Consider the following 22,601-nt stretch of genomic DNA (forward strand, 5'->3'; position numbering starts at 1 on the left):
ACAGAAAGGCCCTTTTGACGACCCCACCCGGGCGGTGGGCACTCGAGGACATGCGGACGGGCACGCACTCCTTCAGCGCTCACAGCGTCCCAGGTGGGAATCGAACCCAGGACCTTCGAGCTGTGAGTCGACAGCGCTTACCACTGCACCCCCTGTAACCACACTATTAATGATGGTTCCATTCCATTTAGGTGTTCCAGTGCCAGGACCCTCATTGTTATTGGTTACACCTGTTTACTTCCTGCGTTACCACCACCTCAAACCGGTTGCTGTGAAAAGGGCCTATAAGCATGCGAGTGGATGTTTTACAGTGCAAGTGTTAAAGAGAACATCTAAACACACACACGTTAACACAGCTGAAAGTCAAATCACTGCTTCAATACACACACAACCGCTTCAATGTGTACCTTCTCAAAACACCAGCTTTATTTCAACAGTTCACACAGACATCAAACACACCTCCATAGCAAAATACAGAACTGGCAGACCTGTCTACAATCAAGTCCACTGGTTTATCGTCTGTTTGCTCCAGCTTCTCTAGCTACAGTACAAAGCCTAGAGAGACCTGTCTCTCTCTAAACTCTGTAGAGATCTGTCATCCCTGTAGAGGGCGCTGTCTGTGGTTAGTCTTTCCTCTGTACCAGTACTGTCTGAAAGCCTCTATGCAATTGCAATCCTTATCGAGGTGCAATGTGGCCTCGCCCATAATCAGCAGTCCTTCCTCTGTCAATTATTTACAAATATGTCTCGCTGCACACATGACCATTCACAGCCAATAAACCATCAATAATGAATAAAATAAGCTTAACATCAACAGCAAAAAGGTAAAACCAAAAGCAGACAAATGCAAAAAAAATTGTCATTTAGGTCACTTCTCTTCGGCCCTGCTTGGCACACCGTGGCAAAAAAGAAAAGCGGCCAATGAACACGCCGCGGGCCAAGGTCCGGTCCACTGCTCTGGTTCTGGTTCTGGTTCTGATCCGATACATTGTGTTTATTCATCAAGAGCTCCACATATCATATTCTCAACTGAATCCACAGAGTGGAAGATGACCTCAACCACGAAAAGCTCAATTACAGCTGTGCTCCATGTGACAGACCAGGATGAATTCCTATGCCTCTCAAATGAAAACAATAATACTGAAATATAACGCATTTCAATATGCAAGTGAATATATTGAAATATACTGGCTCTTAAATATATATATTTCAATATACAAGTCAAATACGTAAGAAATAACGCGACAGCTATATGCAGTTGATGGAAGTCGTATGATCGGGTTTGACCAGTGGGATATTACCGACCGCTGAATAGCGGCAAGAAGGGGGAAACAACGTGTACGATTGTTGTCTTGATTCCACATATTAACTGATTAGCCGATTACCTGAGTATGGGCTATTGTTTGACCACTCCAATGGAAAACAGTTATGTTCAGATCTTGTGTTTTCTCTCTCTCTCATACGAATAGCACACGTATACTCACGCCACACAAAAGAAAGAAATGTACGGCTAAGAAGCTCACAGAAGTACCGTTTAAATAGCCAATATAAACACACCAAAAGCAAGTCTTCTCTAAAATGATCATTATCTTTGGAGAAAAAGCAAGAGAGAGTATGAGAGAGAGATAGAGATAGAGTGAGAGAGAGAGGGAAATATCAGAGTCTCTTTCCATTCTATCCTGGACCTTTCCATCCATCCATGTTGCGGGAGCCCCTCTCCTCCTGAAATAAACCATCCGAGTCTCTGGGTGGAGTGTTCCAGGAAATGGAGAGCAAGTCCAACAAGTTTTTTTTTTTTTTTTTTTTTTGCATAGCCAGACAGTGGGCACTTACCACTGCAACCATTTAAAGAGTTTCAAAGGAAAGCTGTTAGTGGGGTGGGGAGCCTTGGTCCGTGTGCACCCCTTCATACCAGCTGGCCTGGGGATGTTTAGTGGGTGGTCCGTGGGCACCCCTTCATACCAGCTGGCCTGGGGATGTTTTAGTGGGTCCCTCCCAAAAGATGCAGCTTCACGCTCACAAGGTGGACTCTTTCTGGCGCTCACGTCCGTTAGACGTCTTTTTGACTTTAGAGATTCCCGCCAACGCACCTGACTCAGTCACTCTGGAGACGAGGAGAAAGCGAGAGGGAGCATTTATTTATTATTATTATTATTTATTTATTTATATATTATTATTATTTGAGGTCAAAATGCCCTCTTTCCACTTTTATCAAATGAGAGGTGTGCCTGCACTGAGTGTGTATGCACTGAGTGTGTATGCACTGAGTGTGTATGCACCGAGTGTGTATGCACCGAGTGTGTATGCACCGAGTGTGTATGCACCGAGTGTGTATGCACCGAGTGTGTATGCACTGAGTGTGTATGCACCGAGTGTGTATGCACTGAGTGTATGCACCGAGTGTGTATGCACCGAGTGTGTATGCACCGAGTGTGTATGCACCGAGTGTGTATGCACCGAGTGTGTATGCACCGAGTGTGTATGCACCGAGTGTGTATGCACCGAGTGTGTATGCACCGAGTGTGTATGCACCGAGTGTGTATGCACTGAGTGTGCCTGCACTGACTGAGTGTGCATGCACTGAGTGTGTATGCACTGAGTGTGCCTGCACTGAGTGTGTATGCACTGAGTGTGTACGCACTGAGTGTGTATGCACTGAGTGTGTATGCACTGAGTGTGTATGCACTTACACTTCATCCATCTCTACATCCTCCTCGTCCAGGGGGAGCTGCAGGTATGGGTTATTGGACGCCGGTCGGAACTTGTAGCCAGTCAAGACGAAAAAGATCAGAGTAGACACCTCCACCAGAAACTGAGGAGTGGAGAGGAGATGGGAGAGTGTGGGGCTATACAAGAACTTCTCAAATTTGAAGGTTACACAAAGGTCCTCTGATTTAATCAAAATGCACTGTAGCCCGCAACATTTTCTCCATCAAGTACCGTAAATTCCGGACTATAAGCCGCACCGGTGTATAAGCCGCACCTTCAAAGTTGACTATTTTTTTCTTATATAAGCCGCACCGGACTATAAGCCGCGGGTGTTTTAATGGTATTTTTTTTTTTTTTGTGTTTTAATGTTTAATTACCATATGTAAGGGTTCATGCACAGAGGGGATTGTAGAGGAAGCTCCCATTTATTAACATTTCAACAAAACAACATAACACAACACCACCTGTGTTGTTTTTTACAGTGCACACAGTGTCATACAGTGTCATACAGTGTGGTGAAAAGAGGGCAAGAGAGGAAATTTAAACTTATTATAGTTATATAGGATTTATAGTTAGAAAGAGTGCTAAAAAAGAGAGATTTTTTTTTTTTTTTTTTTGAAAAAATCCAGATAAGCCGCACCGTTATATAAGCCGCAGGGGCCAAAAAAGGCCAAAAAACGGGAAAAAAGGTGCGGCTTATAGTCCGGAATTTACGGTAATGCCAATATCTTCCCAAAACCCTGCGGAACAAATTGCGTTCTTGCTCTGATTTAAATGTGCAAAGTAATGAAAGCCTTTAACTTACTACTTAGTCCTTGTTTGTTTGTTTGTTTGTCTTTGCGTGTGCATACCTTTGTTCTTTGTGTGAGTACATTGAGAGCAATGTAAACTGAAGTCAAAGTCCTTGTATGTGTACATACTTGGCCAATAAAGCTGATTCTGATTGGTGTGTGCATACAAGTGAAAGTTTCAACAGACTATACCCAATCACTTTTGAGCAAGACTTGGAAATGTGTTTATATCATCTTACAGGAAAAGACACATTAGAAATCTGACCGGGTAAGTACAGCTAAGTCTGTTATTGAGGGAGGTGGAATAATCAAAATATCTCTATATCAAGTCTGGTTTGCTAGTACTCAATTGATTGTTCTCTCAACATATAAAAAGATAATTAGATAAAATAATGAACACAGAATAAAATGTAACATCTCTACTGTGACAGCAACCATTTCCACATGAGTGCAGATTAAGGGGCAGCACACGTTTTCTCTTCTTCTTCTTCTTTGAGAAATGAAGTCAGTATGTTATTGTGTAATGTTGAAGTCCTCCTTACCTCAAAGCACCACTGCCACTGGAAAGGCATGGTCACCTTCAGCAGAATGGCTATGATCCTCGTAAAGTAGATGTAACACACAATCTAGAAAAAATAAATACAAAATTACAATAGCAGCAGTTACAGTTAGGTCCATATATATTTGGACAATGGGCACGATCTTCATCATTTTGGGTCTGTATACCACCACAATGGAATGAAACATAACTTTAACTTTAACTGCAGACCTCCAGCTTTAATTTGAGGGTATTTACATCCAAATCAGGTGAACAGTGTAGGAATTACATTATATTTTTAAGGGCTCAAAAGTAATTGGACAAACAGAATCATCCAATCGTCCAAAGAGTTCTGAAGCATTTGGCTGAATATGAGCAGATGATATTCCCGAATTCATCCTGCTGCTGCTGTCAGGAGTCACATCATCAATAAACACAAGGGAACCAGTTCCATCGACATCCACATCCCATAAAATGTAATGTAATTCATGCACCGTTTGGCTCATTTGGATGTAAATACGCTCAAATTAAAGCTGGTAGTCTGCAGTTGAAGCACATCTTGATTGTTTCATTTCAAGTCCATTGTGGTCAATGTGGTGGGGACCTAACTGTATATGCTTGATATTCAACTAAGAATGAATCTCCCCAGGCTAGTGAGGCCAACTTTGTGACCAGTTCTAATTTAAGTTATTTCAGTTCAGTGTATTATTATCAGACACCTGTCACTAGAGTACAAGTATCTCAGTTTCAAAAAGGACCTATTTGCGTTTGTTTGGGAGGGTTTTGCACTGATTCTGATGCATTGACCCTGTTAAATGATACTAGAACCTGTAGTGGCCTTACCAAATGTTGCAGCTTAACAATCAGTTATAATCACAGGGCATTAGAGATGGAATTATATGAAAATTTCATATCACAATTATAGTGACCAAAATTATAACGGTTATCAGTATTATCACAGTTTGTTAAAATGTGCTGAAAATGTTCAAAAAGTACTAATACACTCACAGAAACCATTTCACCAAGTTTTATATTGAAAACTCAGACCCAAAAAGGATTGATACACTCACTGAAAAAATGTCTCCAAGGCTGCACGTTTGCATTTGGGAGACGGTTGCCAAGTTTGGTTGATGGACAGTATTTACCATGTTTTTCAAAGCACTGTAATCATGGTAACACGGTAATCACCGTACCACGGTTTTAATGATAATGAAAAATTGAAACGGTACAGTTATTGTAAGGAATTTTATCAATATATAGTTTGGAGGGGGGGAATCATGCAAGATCACAATTAAATATGTATACTCTGAGGAGCTTTAATGCAGCAAGCTATCAAAAATGTTTCAAATTGTAGTGTGCAGATCCTGCAGACGGATAGTCAAGGAAAGAAGAAAAGAACTGCAGAGCCTAAGTTCTACTTACCATCACATAGTAATGCCGGAAGAGCTTCAGCTTCTCCAAGTTCATGGCAGCTGAAGGAGAGATAGATCAAAAATAAGTAGACAAACTACAAAGTCTGCAGCTCGTCGAGCTTACGCAGCTACGCTGGAAGTCAGTCCGGATCGGGGGTGCTCCTCAATGGTTTGGCAAATCAATCTGCACAAACTGTTACTTATTAGTAGTGTTAGTTTATTTGTCCTTTCGGGAAATTAATTTAGCATCTGTGGCAGTCAGACAAGATACGGTACAGTTATGAACTGCACATTAACATTGAGCATTGGCATAGTGACTAATGAAGTTGATTTTTCCATTTAGTCAAATGTAAGCTGTTTATGAGCATTTTTGCCAAGTCTGCGTGGAGTTGTAGTGTGTGTATCCCTGTGCTATAGGAGCAGCATAGCCCCTTTATGAGAATAGGGTGGTGCAGAGTGAGCGACCCACAACCCCCACTCCCCACAGATCCGGACCACCCTCCCACCATCACTGAGGATGAGGTGCGCCGGTCGTTCTTGCGTATCCACGCAAGGCAGGCGGCCGGCCCGGACGGCATCCCCGGGCGTGTCCTCAAGGCCTGCGCCCACCAGCTGGCAGGCGTATTCACAGACATATTCAACCAGTCTCTCTCCCTCCGGCAAGTTCCCTCCTGCTTCAAAGCAGCAACAATCATCCCCATTCCCAAGCAGCAGAAAGTGACCAGCCTCAACGACTGGCGCCCAATAGCCCTCACGCCCATAGCCAGCAAGTGCTTTGAAAAGCTGGTCATATCACAGATCCACCCCACACTCCCCCCGGACCACGACCCGCTCCAATTTGCATACCGCCCCAACAGGAGCACAGCGGATGCAGTAGCACATGTGCTCCACACTGCCCTCTCACACCTGGAGGGGAAGGACACCTATGTGAGAATGCTGTTCGTGGACTACAGCTCAGCATTCAACACCATAGTACCCTCCAGGCTGGTAAGCAAGCTCGAGGATCTGGGACTAAACACAGCAATGTGTGACTGGATCCTGGACTTTCTGACAGACCGCCGCCAGGTGGTGAGGGTGGGCAACCTCACCTCCTCCAGTCCCCACTGACCATCAGCATAGGAGCGCCCTAGGGATGCGTCTCCAGCCCCTTCTGGTACGACCTCTACACCCACGACTGCGTGGCGACTCAAACTTCGAACACCATCGTGAAGTTTGCAGATGACACAGCAGTCGTGGGGCTGATCTCCAGGGGCGACGAGACAGCCTACAGAGAGGAGGTGGAGGCCCTGGAACAATGGTGCCAGGACAACCACCTCTCTCTGAACGTCTCCAAGACCAAGGAGATCATTGTAGACTACAGGAGGATGGGGGGGGGGGGGTGCACACCCCCCAATCACCATCAATGGCACAGTGGTGGAAAGGGTGGACAGCTTCAAGTACCTGGGAGTCAACATCCACCAGGACCTGACATGGGCCAGCCACACCGCCACTGTTGTCAAAAAGGCCCAACAGCGACTACACAGACTCAGGCGCCTGAAGAAATTTGGCCTAAGGCCAAAAATCCTCAGGGACTTCTACAGAGGCACCATTGAAAGCCTGCTGACTGGCTGCTTCACCACCTGGTACGGGAACTGTACGACCATGGACCGCAGGGCGCTAAGAAGAGTGAGACGCGCGGCCCAGCACGTAACAGGATGTGAGCTGCCAGAACTGCAGGAACTGTACAACCAGCGGTGCCTCAGGAGGTCCCTGAAGATCATCAAGGACACAAACCACCCCCACAACAGCCTGTTCTCCCCGTTACCCTCAGGGAGGAGATACAGGGTCCCAAAAGCACGCACAAATCGCTTGAGGGACAGTTTCTTCCCGCAGGCCACGAGACTCCTTAACATACACAAATAAACAATCATGTAGTAGCTGTACTGCAGCTGCTACCATTACGTATGTTTAATTATGTCTATGTTATTTGCACCTGTGCAAACAGAATGTTTAATTATGCTTAAATTATGTCTATGCTATTTGCACCTACAGTATGTGCAGTGAATGTCACTGTTTCTGGCTTGTTTTTATTGCTTTACTGTTACTGCTTGTTGTTTCTCTTGTTTTCCTGCACCTATATGCCCTGTTTTTTTGCACTATGTTGTAACGGAGTCTACAGCACAAGAGTATCACACGTGATACTTGTACTACGGAGTGACAATAAAACTCTTGAATGTTGAGTGGTGAAGCGAGAGAGTGAGATAGGGTGGTGTGTGTGACGGTGACTGGACAAGAGCGGAAGGGGAAATTGTAGCAGGTAGCAAATATATGTATGGCCAAAATTGCGGTTAGTGCGCGCATGCCCGGGTATGGCCTAGTAACTGTGTGTTATACCATGTCTGTCATGACAACCAACCTGCTTGTTCTTCACTAACGGGGATTTGCCCGTTAGCTACCATAGAACCACCTGGGGGGGGGGGGGGGGGGGTTGGAGTAGTGTTAGCATTGACATTAGCGCTACCATAGGACCACCTGGAGGGGGGGGGGGGGTAATGTTAGCATTGACATTAGCTCTACCATAGGACCACGTGGAGGGGGGGTGGCATTGACGTTAGCAAGCCGCTGCTGCTGCTCTGGTCTCTCCTCCTCAGGGCTGCTGGAGTGACAGGGCTCCGCCCGCCGGCAGGGAGAGCAGTGTGTCTAAGGGTTTTTGTGGTTTGGCTTTTGGGGCCATTATTAAAGAAATCTGAGATCACTTTGGAGACATGGCGAAGTCTCCTAGTGATACCTAGCCCACCACCATTACCAGTCACTAATATCCGTGATCCTTCGTGCTCTGTGTTTGTGTATCAGATACACCGAAAATATCATAAAAAAATTTATACCCTTCAACCCTTTATCAAACAACCATGTTTTATAGACCGTTTATGCTTTTATTGTTGTTTTTGTTTGATAAACCTTTGAGCCTTGGGGTTACCCCCCCACTCCCTCCTCACCTTTGCCGTCAGTGCTGGATGCCTCTTGTAGGTGACGGATAGACCTACAAACACACATTTACAGCAATGTTAAAGAACTACAAACGCACATGCACTTCAAAATGTACACAACACAGCCATACTGTATTACTGACCAGACAACAGGGAACAGGATGGCTCCACAGCAGATGAGGTCAACCAGGAAGAGGATCTCCCTCCAGAGCGAGTACTCACTGGAACCTTCCTCCGTGGACTCGATGATGATGTAGGCGACGTTAAAAAGGACCTGGAGGAGAACGGGAAGAGCAGGGTCACCAAAACACGTTCCATGAGTCTAAATCAGCACACACACTGACTCTCTCGCACACACAAACACACATACACACATGTAGAGGGATGACAATCACACTGACTCTCACACACACACAAACACACATAGACACATGTAGAGGGATGACAATCACACCAACTCTCTCACACACACAAACACACAGAGAGGCCATTTACACCTGGCATTAACATGCGTTTTCTGCCATCAGATTGCAATCAGATTGTATTTTATCACTTCAGCCTGATTCCATTTACACCTGGCACTAACATGCGTTTTGGGTGAACAGATTGCAATCCGATTGCTCTCCAGCTCGAACGTCATCACGCGCGCGCCCCCTGAACGTGTGCATGCATCATGTTTCATACATGCACAGGGAAATAGAGGTTATTGTTAAGCTCAAATGCACAGCGAACGTCCCCTTCACCTGGACAAAACGATGGCCGATCACGCAGCACTGCATCTATCTGTTTATTGACAATGACAGGGGGTCCGAGACACACACACACATACATACGTTTTCCGTGCATGTCATTAGCTGTAACCACCTGTGTTGCGTTCAGGTAACATCCTAAATTACAAGGTTATACAATTGAGAGCATAATTTCTCATTTATATGAAAGGAAAATGAGGGGGAAAGGGTTCGAACCCTTTCTCCCTCATTTTCCTTTCATTTTCCGCTCCTTTTCCAAAGGAGAAGTGTTGATATAAAAGAGAAATTATGCTCTCAATTGTATAACATTGTAATTTAGGATGTTACCTGAACGCAACACAGGTGGTTAGAGCCGTGGCATAAACCTCCGCAGCAAAACTTTGAAGCAACGCTACGATTGTTGTGCAAAAGCGGAGCGGGGGAGAGATAGATAATTTTTAGCCGGTCCATGGTGACAGGCTGCCTGTGTGTGTGCGCATCTGGCACAGCGGCGAGATGAGGGCACACACCGGTGCGGTGCTGGGGGAATTGCGTTCACGTGTGCGCGCCGTCACCGACTTCCGAAGATTATGTATTTCCGTATGGTAGTTGCTGAATGCGTTTTGAGAGGACGCATTGCATTTACACTTGTGTTAAATGTTGTCATAATGCGTCCCTGACCACCTCCGGAGGTGGTTTGGCCGATCAGATTGCAATCCTTCTTCAATGCGTTTTGGGGGTGTTTACACCTGTACTTTCAAGTGATAAAATACAATCGGATTGCAATCTGATGGCAGAAAACGCATGTTAATGCCAGGTGTAAATGGCCTCATAGACACATGTAGAGGGATGACAATCACACTGACTCTCTCCCACACACAAACACACATAGACACATGTAGAGGGATGACAATCACACTGACTCTCTCACACACACAAACACACATAGACACATGTAGAGGGATGACAATCACACTGACTCTCTCACACACACAAACACACATAGACACATGTAGAGGGATGACAATCACACTGACTCTCTCACACACACAAACACACATAGACACATGTAGAGGGATGACAATCACACCGACTCTCTCACACACACAAACACACATAGACACATGTAGAGGGATGACAATCACACTGACTCTCTCACACACACAAACACACATAGACACATGTAGAGGGATGACAATCACACCGACTCTCTCACACACACAAACACACATAGACACATGTAGAGGGATGACAATCACACCGACTCTCTCACACACACAAACACACATAGACACATGTAGAGGGATGACAATCACACCGACTCTCTCACACACACAAACACACATGTAGAGGGATGACAATCACACCGACTCTCTCACACACACAAACACACATAGACACAGGTAGGGGGATGACAATCACACTGACTCTCTCACACACACAAACACACATAGACACTAGGGATGGGCATCGAATTTCGAATTTTCGAATAATCGTTGTTATTATCAAGGTCGACTTTTATTATGGAAAATCGAAATTCGAATTTTTTTTTTTTTTTTTTTTTTTTTTTTTGTGAAATGTTGCATTGTCTCCCCTGATTCGAAGTATAGTCGAATCGCTTGGTTTGAGCAAGTAAAACAATTTTTATAAGCACTTTAAGCAAGGTTTCTGGAAAAATGAATGGCGGATGAAATCCCATGAAGAGGGAGAGGGGGTGACTTTGGCACCCCTTTGGCACTCAGACCTGAGCCTACTAAATATTTAATGAACCACTCATGATTGTCAAAACAGTTTTTTATTTTCGAAAATGTCAATGTAAAAAAAAAAAAAAAAACATTTTTTTTTTTTACATTTTTTTTTTTTTTTCCGAATTTCGATTAAAAGTCGACTTTGGCCAGCGAATTTCGAATAGTGTTTTTGCTAGAAATGCCCATCCCTAATAGACACATGTAGAGGGATGACAATCACACCGACTCTCTCACACACACAAACACACATAGACACATGTAGAGGGATGACAATCACACCGACTCTCTCACACACACAAACACACATGTAGAGGTGTGACAATCACACTGACTCTCTCACACACACACACACACATGTAGGGGGATGACAATCACACCGACTCTCTCACACACACAAACACACATGTAGAGGGATGACAATCACACTGACTCTCTCACACACACACACACACACATGTAGAGGGATGACAATCACACTGACTCTCTCACACACACACACACACATGTAGAGGGATGACAATCACACCGACTCTCTCACACACACACACACACACATGTAGAGGGATGACAATCACACTGATTCTCTCACACACACACACACACACATGTAGAGGGATGACAATCACACCGACTCTCTCACACACACACACACACACATGTAGAGGGATGACAATCACACCGACTCTCTCACACACACACACACATGTAGAGGGATGACAATCACACTGACTCTCTCACACACACACACACACACACGTAGAGGGATGACAATCACACCGACTCTCTCACACACACACACACACACACACACATGTAGAGGGATGACAATCACACTGACTCTCTCACACACACACACACACATGTAGAGGTGTGACAATCACACTGACTCTCTCACACACACACACACACATGTAGAGATTTGACAATCACACCGACTCTCTCACACACACACACACACATGTAGAGGGATGACAATCACACCGACTCTCTCACACACACACACACACATGTAGAGGGATGACAATCACACCGACTCTCTCACACACACACACACACACACATGTAGAGGGATGACAATCACACCGACTCTCTCACACACACACACACACATGTAGAGGGATGACAATCACACTGACTCTCTCACACACACACACACACACATGTAGAGGGATGACAATCACACCGACTCTCTCACACACAAACACACATGTAGAGGGATGACAATCACACTGACTCTCTCACACACACACACACACACATGTAGAGGGATGACAATCACACCGACTCTCTCACACACACACACACATGTAGAGGGATGACAATCACACTGACTCTCTCACACACACACACACACATGTAGAGGGATGACAATCACACTGACTCTCTCACACACACACACACACATGTAGAGGGATGACAATCACACCGACTCTCTCACACACACACACACATGTAGAGGGATGACAATCACACTGACTCTCTCACACACACACACACACATGTAGAGGGATGACAATCACACTGACTCTCTCACACACACACACACACATGTAGAGGGATGACAATCACACCGACTCTCTCACACACACAAACACACATAGACACATGTAGAGGGATGACAATCACACCGACTCTCTCACACACACAAACACACATGTAGGGGGATGACAATCACACTGACTCTCTCACACACACAAACACACATAGACACATGTAGAGGGATGACAATCACACCGACTCTCTCACACACACAAACACACATAGACACATGTAGAGGGATGACAATCACACTGACTCTCTCACACACACAAACACACATAGACACATGTAGAGGGATGACAATCACACTGACTCTCTCACACACACAAACACACATAGACACATGTAGAGGGATGACAATCACACTGACTCTCTCACACACACAAACACACATAGACACATGTAGAGGGATGACAATCACACCGACTCTCTCACACACACAAACACACATAGACACATGTAGAGGGATGACAATCACACTGACTCTCTCACACACACAAACACACATAGACACATGTAGAGGGATGACAATCACACTGACTCTCTCACACACACAAACACACACACACACACACACAAACACACATAGACACATGTAGGGGGATGACAATCACACTGACTCTCTCACACACACTGACTCTCTCGCACACACAAACACACATGTAGAGGGATGACAATCACACTGACTCTCTCGCACACACACACACACAAGTAGAGGGATGACAATCACACTAACTCTCTCGCACACACACACACACACATGTAGAGGGATGACAATCACACTGACTCACACACACACACACACACACACACACACACACACACACACACACACACACACACACACACACACACCTGTAGAGGGATGACAATCATGAAGATCTTCTTCTCCTTGTCAGACAGGATGTATTTCACGAAAGCCCAGCCGGTGCCGATCAGTGCCAGCGTGATGAACAGAAGAGCGCCCTTAAGCCTGCAAAGTATAGGCTTACAAACTCAGGTACAAGTCACACCTGTTGCACACAACAATGAACATGTTAATCCTGCTAAACTTCCAGTGTCTGTGCACGCACTTCCACTTACAGATGTGTGATATAGTACATGACGGCCCAGCCTTCGATAGGATGGCCCTCGGTGTTGATGAAGTGATAGTTGATCTGAGAGACAAAAGGGAGAGATTGTGGTTGTCTTCCAAAACACTTCCGCAGCCCCTCCCTCCCTGCCTCCAGCTTACTACTAGCTACTCTTGCCCCGCTCTCCCAGCTGGGCGAGTCAGCCCCGACCCAGAGCCCCTCCCCGCTCGCCTCTCCTCTCCTCCTGTCACCACTGTGCCCTGAGCTCCAGTTGACTCAACCTGTCTGCAACAGAGCACTCATCTCGCTCACCCACAAATTCCATGCCACAGTCAGTAAACCAGCCATGAATGTTAATGGAAAGAATCAAATCATTTTATGACAAAAAAAATTGCCTGCCTCAGAGTTGGTTTGTTTGCTCCCCTCACGTTAGAAAGTAATTACAATATACTTAACGTTCGTCTAGCCAAGGCAATTATTTATTAATCGTGAGAAAAAAAATGCTTGCAAGTTGCAACCGCTGCCTTTTCGAGATGAACTGCTAAATGACAACATAGTTTAAAACTACAACTAGTGTACGCACGTAATGAACTGAGTGGTTCAGCGAGTAGAACTGCTGGTCTGGAGTCAGCTCGAGTAGAGCTGAGCTGACACGGCTCTGCCTGAGTGGGTGGAACTCGTTGGTTCAGCAGGTGACTACTGGTCTGGAGTCAGCTGAGCTGGATACATGCATTTGAGAGTTACTAATCCCAACACAGCCCCCACGAAATCACCCGTTTCACTATCAGAATTTGATCCATTTGGTCCAATAACATTTAGAAATTCATGCCACACGATTAAATTATTTTAGCCCATTCAAGTTAGCAGACTCGGAGCAACCTTGAGGGCTAAACCGAAAGTGACCCAGCAGACTAGCAGAGACGGACATCTCTGGTGAGCTGCTCTGGGTGGGGGAGGGGAGGAGGGCGATTCCCCAGGCTCTGGGGGTCATGTGACTCGAAAACCCCACTCTCTTTAGTGAGTCACTCATACAAACTTGAGTTAGTAAAAAGGAGTGGAACCTGCCATCACTAATAGGTATAGTGAGAGCACAATGAACACAGAATGTAGCCAAGAAAGTGAATGTTTGAATACAAACATTAAAGATGATAGAACAGGCCATAGCCTGCTCTGTGCTGTTGGTGTACTTACACTATGGAAGACCAAAGAGATGGACTTGGTGAAGGCCAGGGCTGCCATCAGCCAGTGGATCTTAAACACACTGTACCTGCAAACAAGAATACAGGGAACATGTTCAAACAAAACTGTGTACTGATGTTGCATTGGTATTGTTTTAAGTTCACAATACTCGAGGCTCTATAAATAATCTTTGGTTTTGGGGCCACATCTGCACAGTATAAGGAAGTGATACTCAACTTGCGGCCCGCGATGGAATTGAAAAAACAACTTTTTTTTACAGTGCATCTGAACGCAACATGCAGGATACCCGCTGAAAAGTGTCCAAATGTTCATGTCATTCTGGCCAATACTCCACTTCTGTTATAGCATTTCAGTCTGGAATATGGAATATCTTTCAATTATCTATGATTTAGCTGCTAAATTGTCAAATACCGCCGTCTGCTCGCTACCCAGGCACTTATGTATGTACTTAACTTAACTAACTTAACCTAACTAACTATCCGGTGTGCACAACATTGTCAGACTAAACTCCGGCTGACACCCCAAAAACCTACAATCCGCTACAGAAAAATTTATATTGATTGTTTATTAACTGGCCGTGGCCCCATGGTCTTCTATCATTTCACGAAAGTGGCCCCCGGGTAAAGCAAGTTGAGTATCCCTGGTCTAAGGTGTGTCAAACAAAAGTGTGGAGCACCACACTCACAGCAGAGCACGGGTAGGACTTTCTTTCCCAAGGGACACTTTTGGCCCTGTGTGGTCATTTGTAGGGCATTTGGGGGGCATTTGGCATTTTACCAACTGAAGGAGAAAACAGAAAATATTTCCCAGAATGCCGAAGACTTAGTGCAGACTGCACTATGGATACCCAGAAGCTTGTATGGTCCAACGACCATTTCAGCGTCCCCCGGGCCTGACACTTGCTAGAGATGCACCGATCCACTTCTTTTCAGTGATCTGATCTGATTCCGATACCTGAATTTGGATATCTGCCGATACCGATACCAGAGATCTCTCTTCTTGAATATACAGTACAAACAAGATGCAGAGAAAAGGAAAAAATACAACTTGCAAAAAGCAGAAAAACAAAGAAAAATACAAGACAAAAAAATCTGCACTATAGACGGTTTTCACCAGAGCGCAACCCCACAGCACTTCCTTTTTCTCAGCATTCGGCAAACTGCAGAAATATTCGCTCGACATCGTTATTTTTGTTTTCGCTGCTCAGCTGTATTGACGGTTTTCACGGAATGGTCAGTCCTGCACCTGAATGTTTTTTTTTCTTTTATGTCCATAGCAAACACTGCAACAGGAAGTGAGCGGGGGGGTTCAATTTAGAATGTTTGTGTTGTCAAGTTAAAACCGTCTATAGGCAAATCCTTTAGCCCTCTACCTGTAGCTGGCTCTTACTAAGAGACGTCAATTAAGGTCTTTGCACACAGAGTCCGAATTGTTCGCTGCATTTTTTAAATCCGTCATCCGGGAAAAAACGTCACGCAGAGATACCTTGCACACTGAGTCCCATGCGTTAATTATCCAATATTCGTTGCGAAAATTCGCAACGAAAAGAAAACTACCACGATTCTATTGATCCAGAACAGCGGCTGGCAGTGTGTCTGTGTGGCTCTCTCTCTCTCTCTCACACATCAAGAGCGATGCGAATACACGGCACGAAATTTGCGATTTTGCGAGTTTTGACCCGCCTGTCAATCACAGCCACAGATGTGTACACGTCGGAAGCGCATTTGTGAAAAATTCACTTTTTTTTACTAAATATACATTAAATTGCCAAAACGATAAAAAAAAATATGATTTCTTTTCACTCAAATGTTTTGTGTAAATGAGTAAAACTATGGCTGTGTCATTAAGGAATGTGCTGGAAATGCAGCAGTATACATGTGTACCTGTGCTTCATGAGCGTGTACACCCAGACCATGGCAGCTGTGAAGAAGACTCCAGCCATGCAAATGTAAAGACGGGAAAGAGGAATTTCTGCTGCAGACAGGTAGCCACCAGGATTCTTCTCAGTTACTTCCACCTGCAGGGGACACATTCAGGTTAGCACACACACACAGGGCACAGGCGCACGAGCGCGAGCGCACACACACACGTACAGAAAGACATTCAACTTACACTGAAAGAGTAGGGCAACTCGTAGCCAGGGCGCATGTTTTGGCAGTAGTGGAAGTTCAGGTTGTACAGACCCTCAGCCACCAAACCAACCTTCATATGGAACTATGGAAGATGGAGAGACCAAAAGCAAGTGAATGTAAATAAACACCACCAAGTGAACACCACTGACCTACTGACAGGAGAAACACCATCACTACACTGATCTACCGACAGTAGAAATCAAACTGAACTTTTTTTAACTTCTAACATTATGCCTTGAATGTGTATGAACATCAGAAGAAATATTGTTTAAGATTGGTGTACTCACGCTGAAGTTGTAGGAGCCGTTAATTTTATCCAGAGCTAACTTGAACTCTTTGGTCTTCCCCAGCTAGAGACAAGTATAGATTAGAAATAGATTTGATGAGTAAATCACAGTATCAGCAGGTCAACAGTATATGCCACATAGAAATGGTACACATCATCTGAAAGCTGCAGTGTTTCCCATACATAAAGGAATTTGTGGCGGGCCGCCACAAAAGGATTTTGACCGCCACAAAAAGATGTTGACAGTGCACCTGAACGCAACATGCAAGATACCCGCTGAATAAGTGTCCAATAAATGTTCATGTCATTCTGGCCAAAGTTCATTTTACTCTGGAATATGGAATATCTTTCAATAATCTATGATTTAGCTGCTAAATTGTCAAATACCGCCATCTGCTCGCTACCCAGGCACTTATGTATGTACTTAACCCAACTAACTTAACCTAACTAACTATCCGGTGTGCACAACATTGTCAGCGTAAACTCCGGCTGACACCCCAAAAACCTACAATCCGCTACAGAAAAATGTATATTGTTTGTTTATTAACTGGCCCCCTCGCCTTCTATCATTTCACGAAAGTGGCAAAGCAAGTTGAGTATCCCTGACCTATAGGGAGAAATTTAGTTTGTCATTGTAAACCCACAGCACAGTAATGATGACATGTTCTTCATAGATCTAGCCTTTTAATTTAGCTCTTAAGCTTTCTTAAAGTACACCAAATTCATGCATTTTACTTTAAAATGTGTAAAAAAAATCTTGCGGGGAGGCGTGCCCCCGCACCCCCCTAGGGGGTCTGCGGTCCCCCACCACAAATACTCAAAATCCTGTGGGAAACACTGAGCTGGTACCCAGAAGATGAATCCCCCCCCCCACACACCCACACACCTCACCTGGAATATGTTGTCCGCTACTTCCTTGACGCCTTCTACTGGAGGTTCTGGTTCTGGTTCTGCCATTCTGTCCTTCACTGTATTGTCATCATTTGATTGCTCTGGCTGAGCAGCAGGACCTGGTCCTGATTTAATAGTAGGACCAACAGCAGCAGTATCCCTACTCTTCCTCACATCTAAAAGGACAACAAACAACCAGATAACTACCATGTGTTTTGGCTTGAACAAAATGACTGTAAGCTAAAAGCTGTATGTACATTGATAAATCAAGAAGGCTCTGACATCATTATAATGAGTGGAAATCTAGGAAACAGAGCAGCATTTTTAGCAAATGGCAGATATGAGTTACAAGATTATTCCATCAATTCATTCTGGTGCTTATGTCAGGAACGTAGGAAGCGACGGACAGTTGACAAATCATTGGTATGATTTTAAACAGCTATGAGGTACGAGTCAACGAGTGGCACTGACCTTTGTCTTTGGCAGGCTTTGCGGTCAAGACGTTGTCTTGTTTACCAAAAGATTTCACAGTGACACTACGCACACACACACACACACACACACACACACACACACACACACACACAGTTAAAAAAGTCAACCTAAGCATCAGGCTGTCAATGCAATGTATATGCTGTCTCACCTGACATCAGCATGCAAATATACACACCTGAGGTTTTTCATATTGAAGATAAACAGGATCACCGGCTCGTCGTCGGGAGTCGGACTCTGCGGAGTGACAATGAGTGGGCATTTCTCGTTCTCGTCTGCCTGGAGGAAAAGCATTCACCAGCAACAAAGTCACTCCAAAAATCACAAGTTTCAACAGTCCAGTCACATCTCACCTTTATAAGCATGCTTATTTATCGGTAATCTGACATATCAAATGTTTAACATCACCTGATCCTCTTAGTTCAATTAATGACATTAGAGAAGTACAAAATTACATTATTAAAGCATCTATGTCTGAACCCCCCAAGTTTAGGTGGCATGTCTTCTGCATAATCTGTGAACCACAGAGATGTTTAGACTGATGTACTTACTGTGTAAGACAAGACTCCATTCACACGAGTCTTGGAAAAACTGAAACCAACCTAGGGAGAGAAGTTTAAGTATGGTCAATCAATGGACTATGTTCATAAAGTACACAACCAGATAAATCTATTCTGATGTTATCATGGTGTGAATGAAATCTGAAGCCCCATTTACAATTTTGTTTAATTAACGTATGGGTCATGATTTCAGTTGTGTCCTTTTGGTACTGAAAAGACCCCACTGAGACCTTTATATTGATAATACTCAATTACTCATATTCGCCCCAAATTGCACTTACACCCCTTCGGCTCCAACTCCAAGCTTCAAAATATGAATACATTCCTTTATTTTAATCAATATATGAATTGAAGATTAATTATCGTTCCCCAATTAAAAATAACTATGTTCAAATGTTATTACACTGTACTTGAAATGTGAGAAGGTTATCCAAAGTTGTGAGTAAACTGTGTATGTACCACACATTTTTAATTTCTGAGCTAAATTCCTTTCCCTCCATGCCAGGATTTGATACAATTACTATATTTGACTTAACCCATTCTATTCCCCCCACTCATGTCCTCACTCCCCAATGCCAGGGTAGCATAATGGCATTAGACTCCATTGACGTCATAAAAATGTTGTGGTCTGATGCAGAGCCTGAGCCCTTCTGTATGGATCTCCCATAATCGATGCTCAAGTTCTGCTGGCTGGGCAGTGGTAAGCAGAAGCAGGTAAGATCTGAAGACATTGATGCTCAAGTTCTGCTGGCTGGGCAGTGGTAAGCAGAAGCAGGTAAGATCTGAAGATATTGATGCTCAAGTTCTGCTGGCTGGGCAGTGGTAAGCAGAAGCAGGTAAGATGGCTGGGCAGTGGTAAGCAGAAGCAGGTAAGATCTGAAGATATTGATGCTGAAGTTCTGCTGGGTGGGCAGTGGTAAGCAGAAACAGGTAAGATCTGAAGATAAGATATTGATGCTGAAGTTGGCTGGGCAGTGGTAAGCAGAAGCAGGTAAGATGGCTGGGCAGTGGTAAGCAGAAGCAGGTAAGATCTGAAGATAATGCTGAAGTTCTGCTGGCTGGGTAGTGGTAAGCAGAAGCAGGTAAGATCTGAAGAGAATACCAATTTCATAATATAATGGTATACTACTGTCAAATTTGATCAGCCAGCCTACTTACAACTGACATGTGATGATAAGATTAACACGTGGGTGTTTTTAAAGGACTATTTTGAGTTAAAGAAGTGATAGCCACATGTCACACTATGATGTCAGTAGCCTATTGCGTAAGTTTGCTTGGGCTTTCAGTTTACTTGGCATTCATCTTTCTGCCGACTCTTCACCATGTTCTTACACAGTTTGCAAAATACCCATTTTCTCAATTGATTAAAAGCTCACAAAAAAAGCAAGTATCTTTAGAAATAGATTTTCCAAAGACAAACAGTCAATTGTGTTGGGTCTGAAAGCAGGCGGACAACTTCAGTGAAGTTACACTCCCTAAAAAATAACCACGCACACGCGCACACACACACACTTCTTACAGGGTCCACTGTCTTAACTTCTGGGAGGGTCAGAGAATGCAGGTTGACGTCCAGAGTCCCGTTGGCGTAGAAACCAAAAGTGTTGAGGTGGACGACAGGCCGGGTGTCATTCTGGGAATGGGAGAAAGTGAAAATATATGTAAAGCAATGCAAATGCATGTAATAAGTAAAGTAAAACGTTTGGGGGGGGAAATGTCTTAAAAGAATTGCCCACTAACGTTAATTGGTCAGAAATGCCACGTTTGGCCATTTTACCATTGTCATGAGATAAGGCACACTTTTAATACTGTTTCTAACACTAGATTCTCTCTCTCTCTCTCTCTCTCTCACACACACACACACACACACACACACACACACACACACACACACACACACACACACACACACACACACACACCCCCACACTTCCGTTTTGTGTTGCTAGGGAACACTTTGGAAACGTATGTCCTGTCAGTTATTGTAATAGCAAACAGTGCAACAGGAAGTAAGCTGGGGGCAATTTAGGATGTTTTTGTTGTCGAGTTGGAACCGTCCAATAAAAGAGACGAGAAACATAGTCACTTTAGAATGAAGTGAAGAAGTGTGTAAACAGCTGTGTAACATTGCAATGAATCAAATATAATATACAGTAGGTATGTAGGTAAAGTCAACTTTAAAATGTATGTACATACAATTAAAGATCTCTCTCTCTCTCTCTCTTACACACACACACGACTTAACTGTTAGCCTACAAATGCCACCACAGCCAGAAATAACGTTAACAGTTAGCTCACTTAGCTAATGTTAGTCGTGTCTGACCTTGAGGGTGAGTTTGTGTATCCTTGCATTGCATCCAGCCAGCAGGAGTAAACATCCAGCCACAACCAGCCCTGTGTTGTGTGTTACAGCCATCACCAACTCGCTAACTGCGTGAATCTGCCAACGTTAGCGTCCAACGATCCTGCTGCCTAATGTTAGCTAGCAACCCAGCTAACACTAGCTAGCAATATTTACCGACAGCTCGCGAGTTATAGCAATGATAATATTTGAACTCAGTGTAGCGGGTTTCTAAATTACTTTCGTATTGTCGATTCAGAACCATCTGTATGGTAACATCTATTAATTTTCAGTTTTCCAATTCTTTTGTGCTTTCATTGCGCAGGGAGAGTGAGCTAGCTAGCTGTCGCTTCCTTCCTGGTCTAGTGTCAAGACCAGAGTAATCAAGGTGCAGACAATGACGACAGTCGCTTTCGAAGTTCCCCAACCATTAACATGCGAATTATTTTAATACAAGCGGCGATGTAGTACAACAGAGAAAAGCACGACACAAAAGCTTTGAATAAATGATCGTTAAATAACGTATCCAATAGCGAATTTGTTGATTTCGGTCGTTGTTTACTTCCGCAGCATCTGACTCGACCTTCTACTATTTGTCCTAGAACTCGTCACGTGGCGCAGACGACTGAGCTTCCACGTCACATGAACCATTTACGTTGCCATGTCGGCAGATGTCACGGATAAATGAAGCAATCTAGGATCTCAAAACAAGCCAAAAACAAACGTGTTTTAATCATGGTTTTAATACAGTAGATAACAGCTACATGCAAAGACAGTCTTTGCTGTAGGTCAGTGGTTCTCGAAGTGGGATCCGGGGACCCCCACGGGTCCGTGAGGGGCTTCCATGAGGTCCCCAGCAAAAAGGAGAATCGTTTAAACTATTTTCGGTAGCCTATAATTCCACCCATAAGTAACACAATGACAGAATGTATGACTATTTTGGTCATGAGTTTCATACATTTTCTGACTGTAATAAAACATCTAAGAGCAAAAATCTTATTAGATGGGGGACCCTGGCTGATCTGATCAAATGGGTCCATCATGGTGTAATTAATTTGTGTCAGTTTAGGCATCCTTGACAAGAAAAAGTTTGAGAGACAAAGAGCAGCCAGAGTGAAATTCAACATGAGTTAAAAACAAAAACAAAGCAGGAAACAACAAGGAAAACAGAAAACATCAGTCAGGTACATTGAGCTTC

General features: G+C 44.1%; 1 protein-coding gene across 1 annotated transcript; it reads right to left on the reverse strand.

The window, feature by feature from the left end:
• Positions 1-404: 404 nt before the first annotated feature.
• gpr108 (G protein-coupled receptor 108) lies at positions 405-21,768 on the reverse strand. Its single transcript, XM_083655935.1, has 18 exons — positions 21,386-21,768; positions 20,585-20,695; positions 19,057-19,107; positions 18,684-18,784; positions 18,485-18,549; positions 18,014-18,189; positions 17,124-17,186; positions 16,817-16,918; positions 16,588-16,721; positions 14,696-14,771; positions 13,515-13,588; positions 13,287-13,404; positions 8,560-8,690; positions 8,426-8,469; positions 5,461-5,510; positions 4,043-4,126; positions 2,691-2,812; positions 405-2,104 (listed from the first exon to the last, which is right to left on the reverse strand). The coding sequence occupies exons 1-18, from the start codon at positions 21,476-21,478 to the stop codon at positions 2,017-2,019; spliced, it is 1,683 nt and encodes a 560-aa protein (XP_083512061.1). The 5' UTR covers positions 21,479-21,768; the 3' UTR covers positions 405-2,016.
• Positions 21,769-22,601: the final 833 nt, after the last annotated feature.

The sequence above is a fragment of the Poromitra crassiceps genome (assembly GCF_964638095.1).
Source record: "Poromitra crassiceps genome assembly, chromosome: 19".
In the NCBI taxonomy this organism is placed as follows: Eukaryota; Metazoa; Chordata; class Actinopteri; order Beryciformes; family Melamphaidae; genus Poromitra; species Poromitra crassiceps.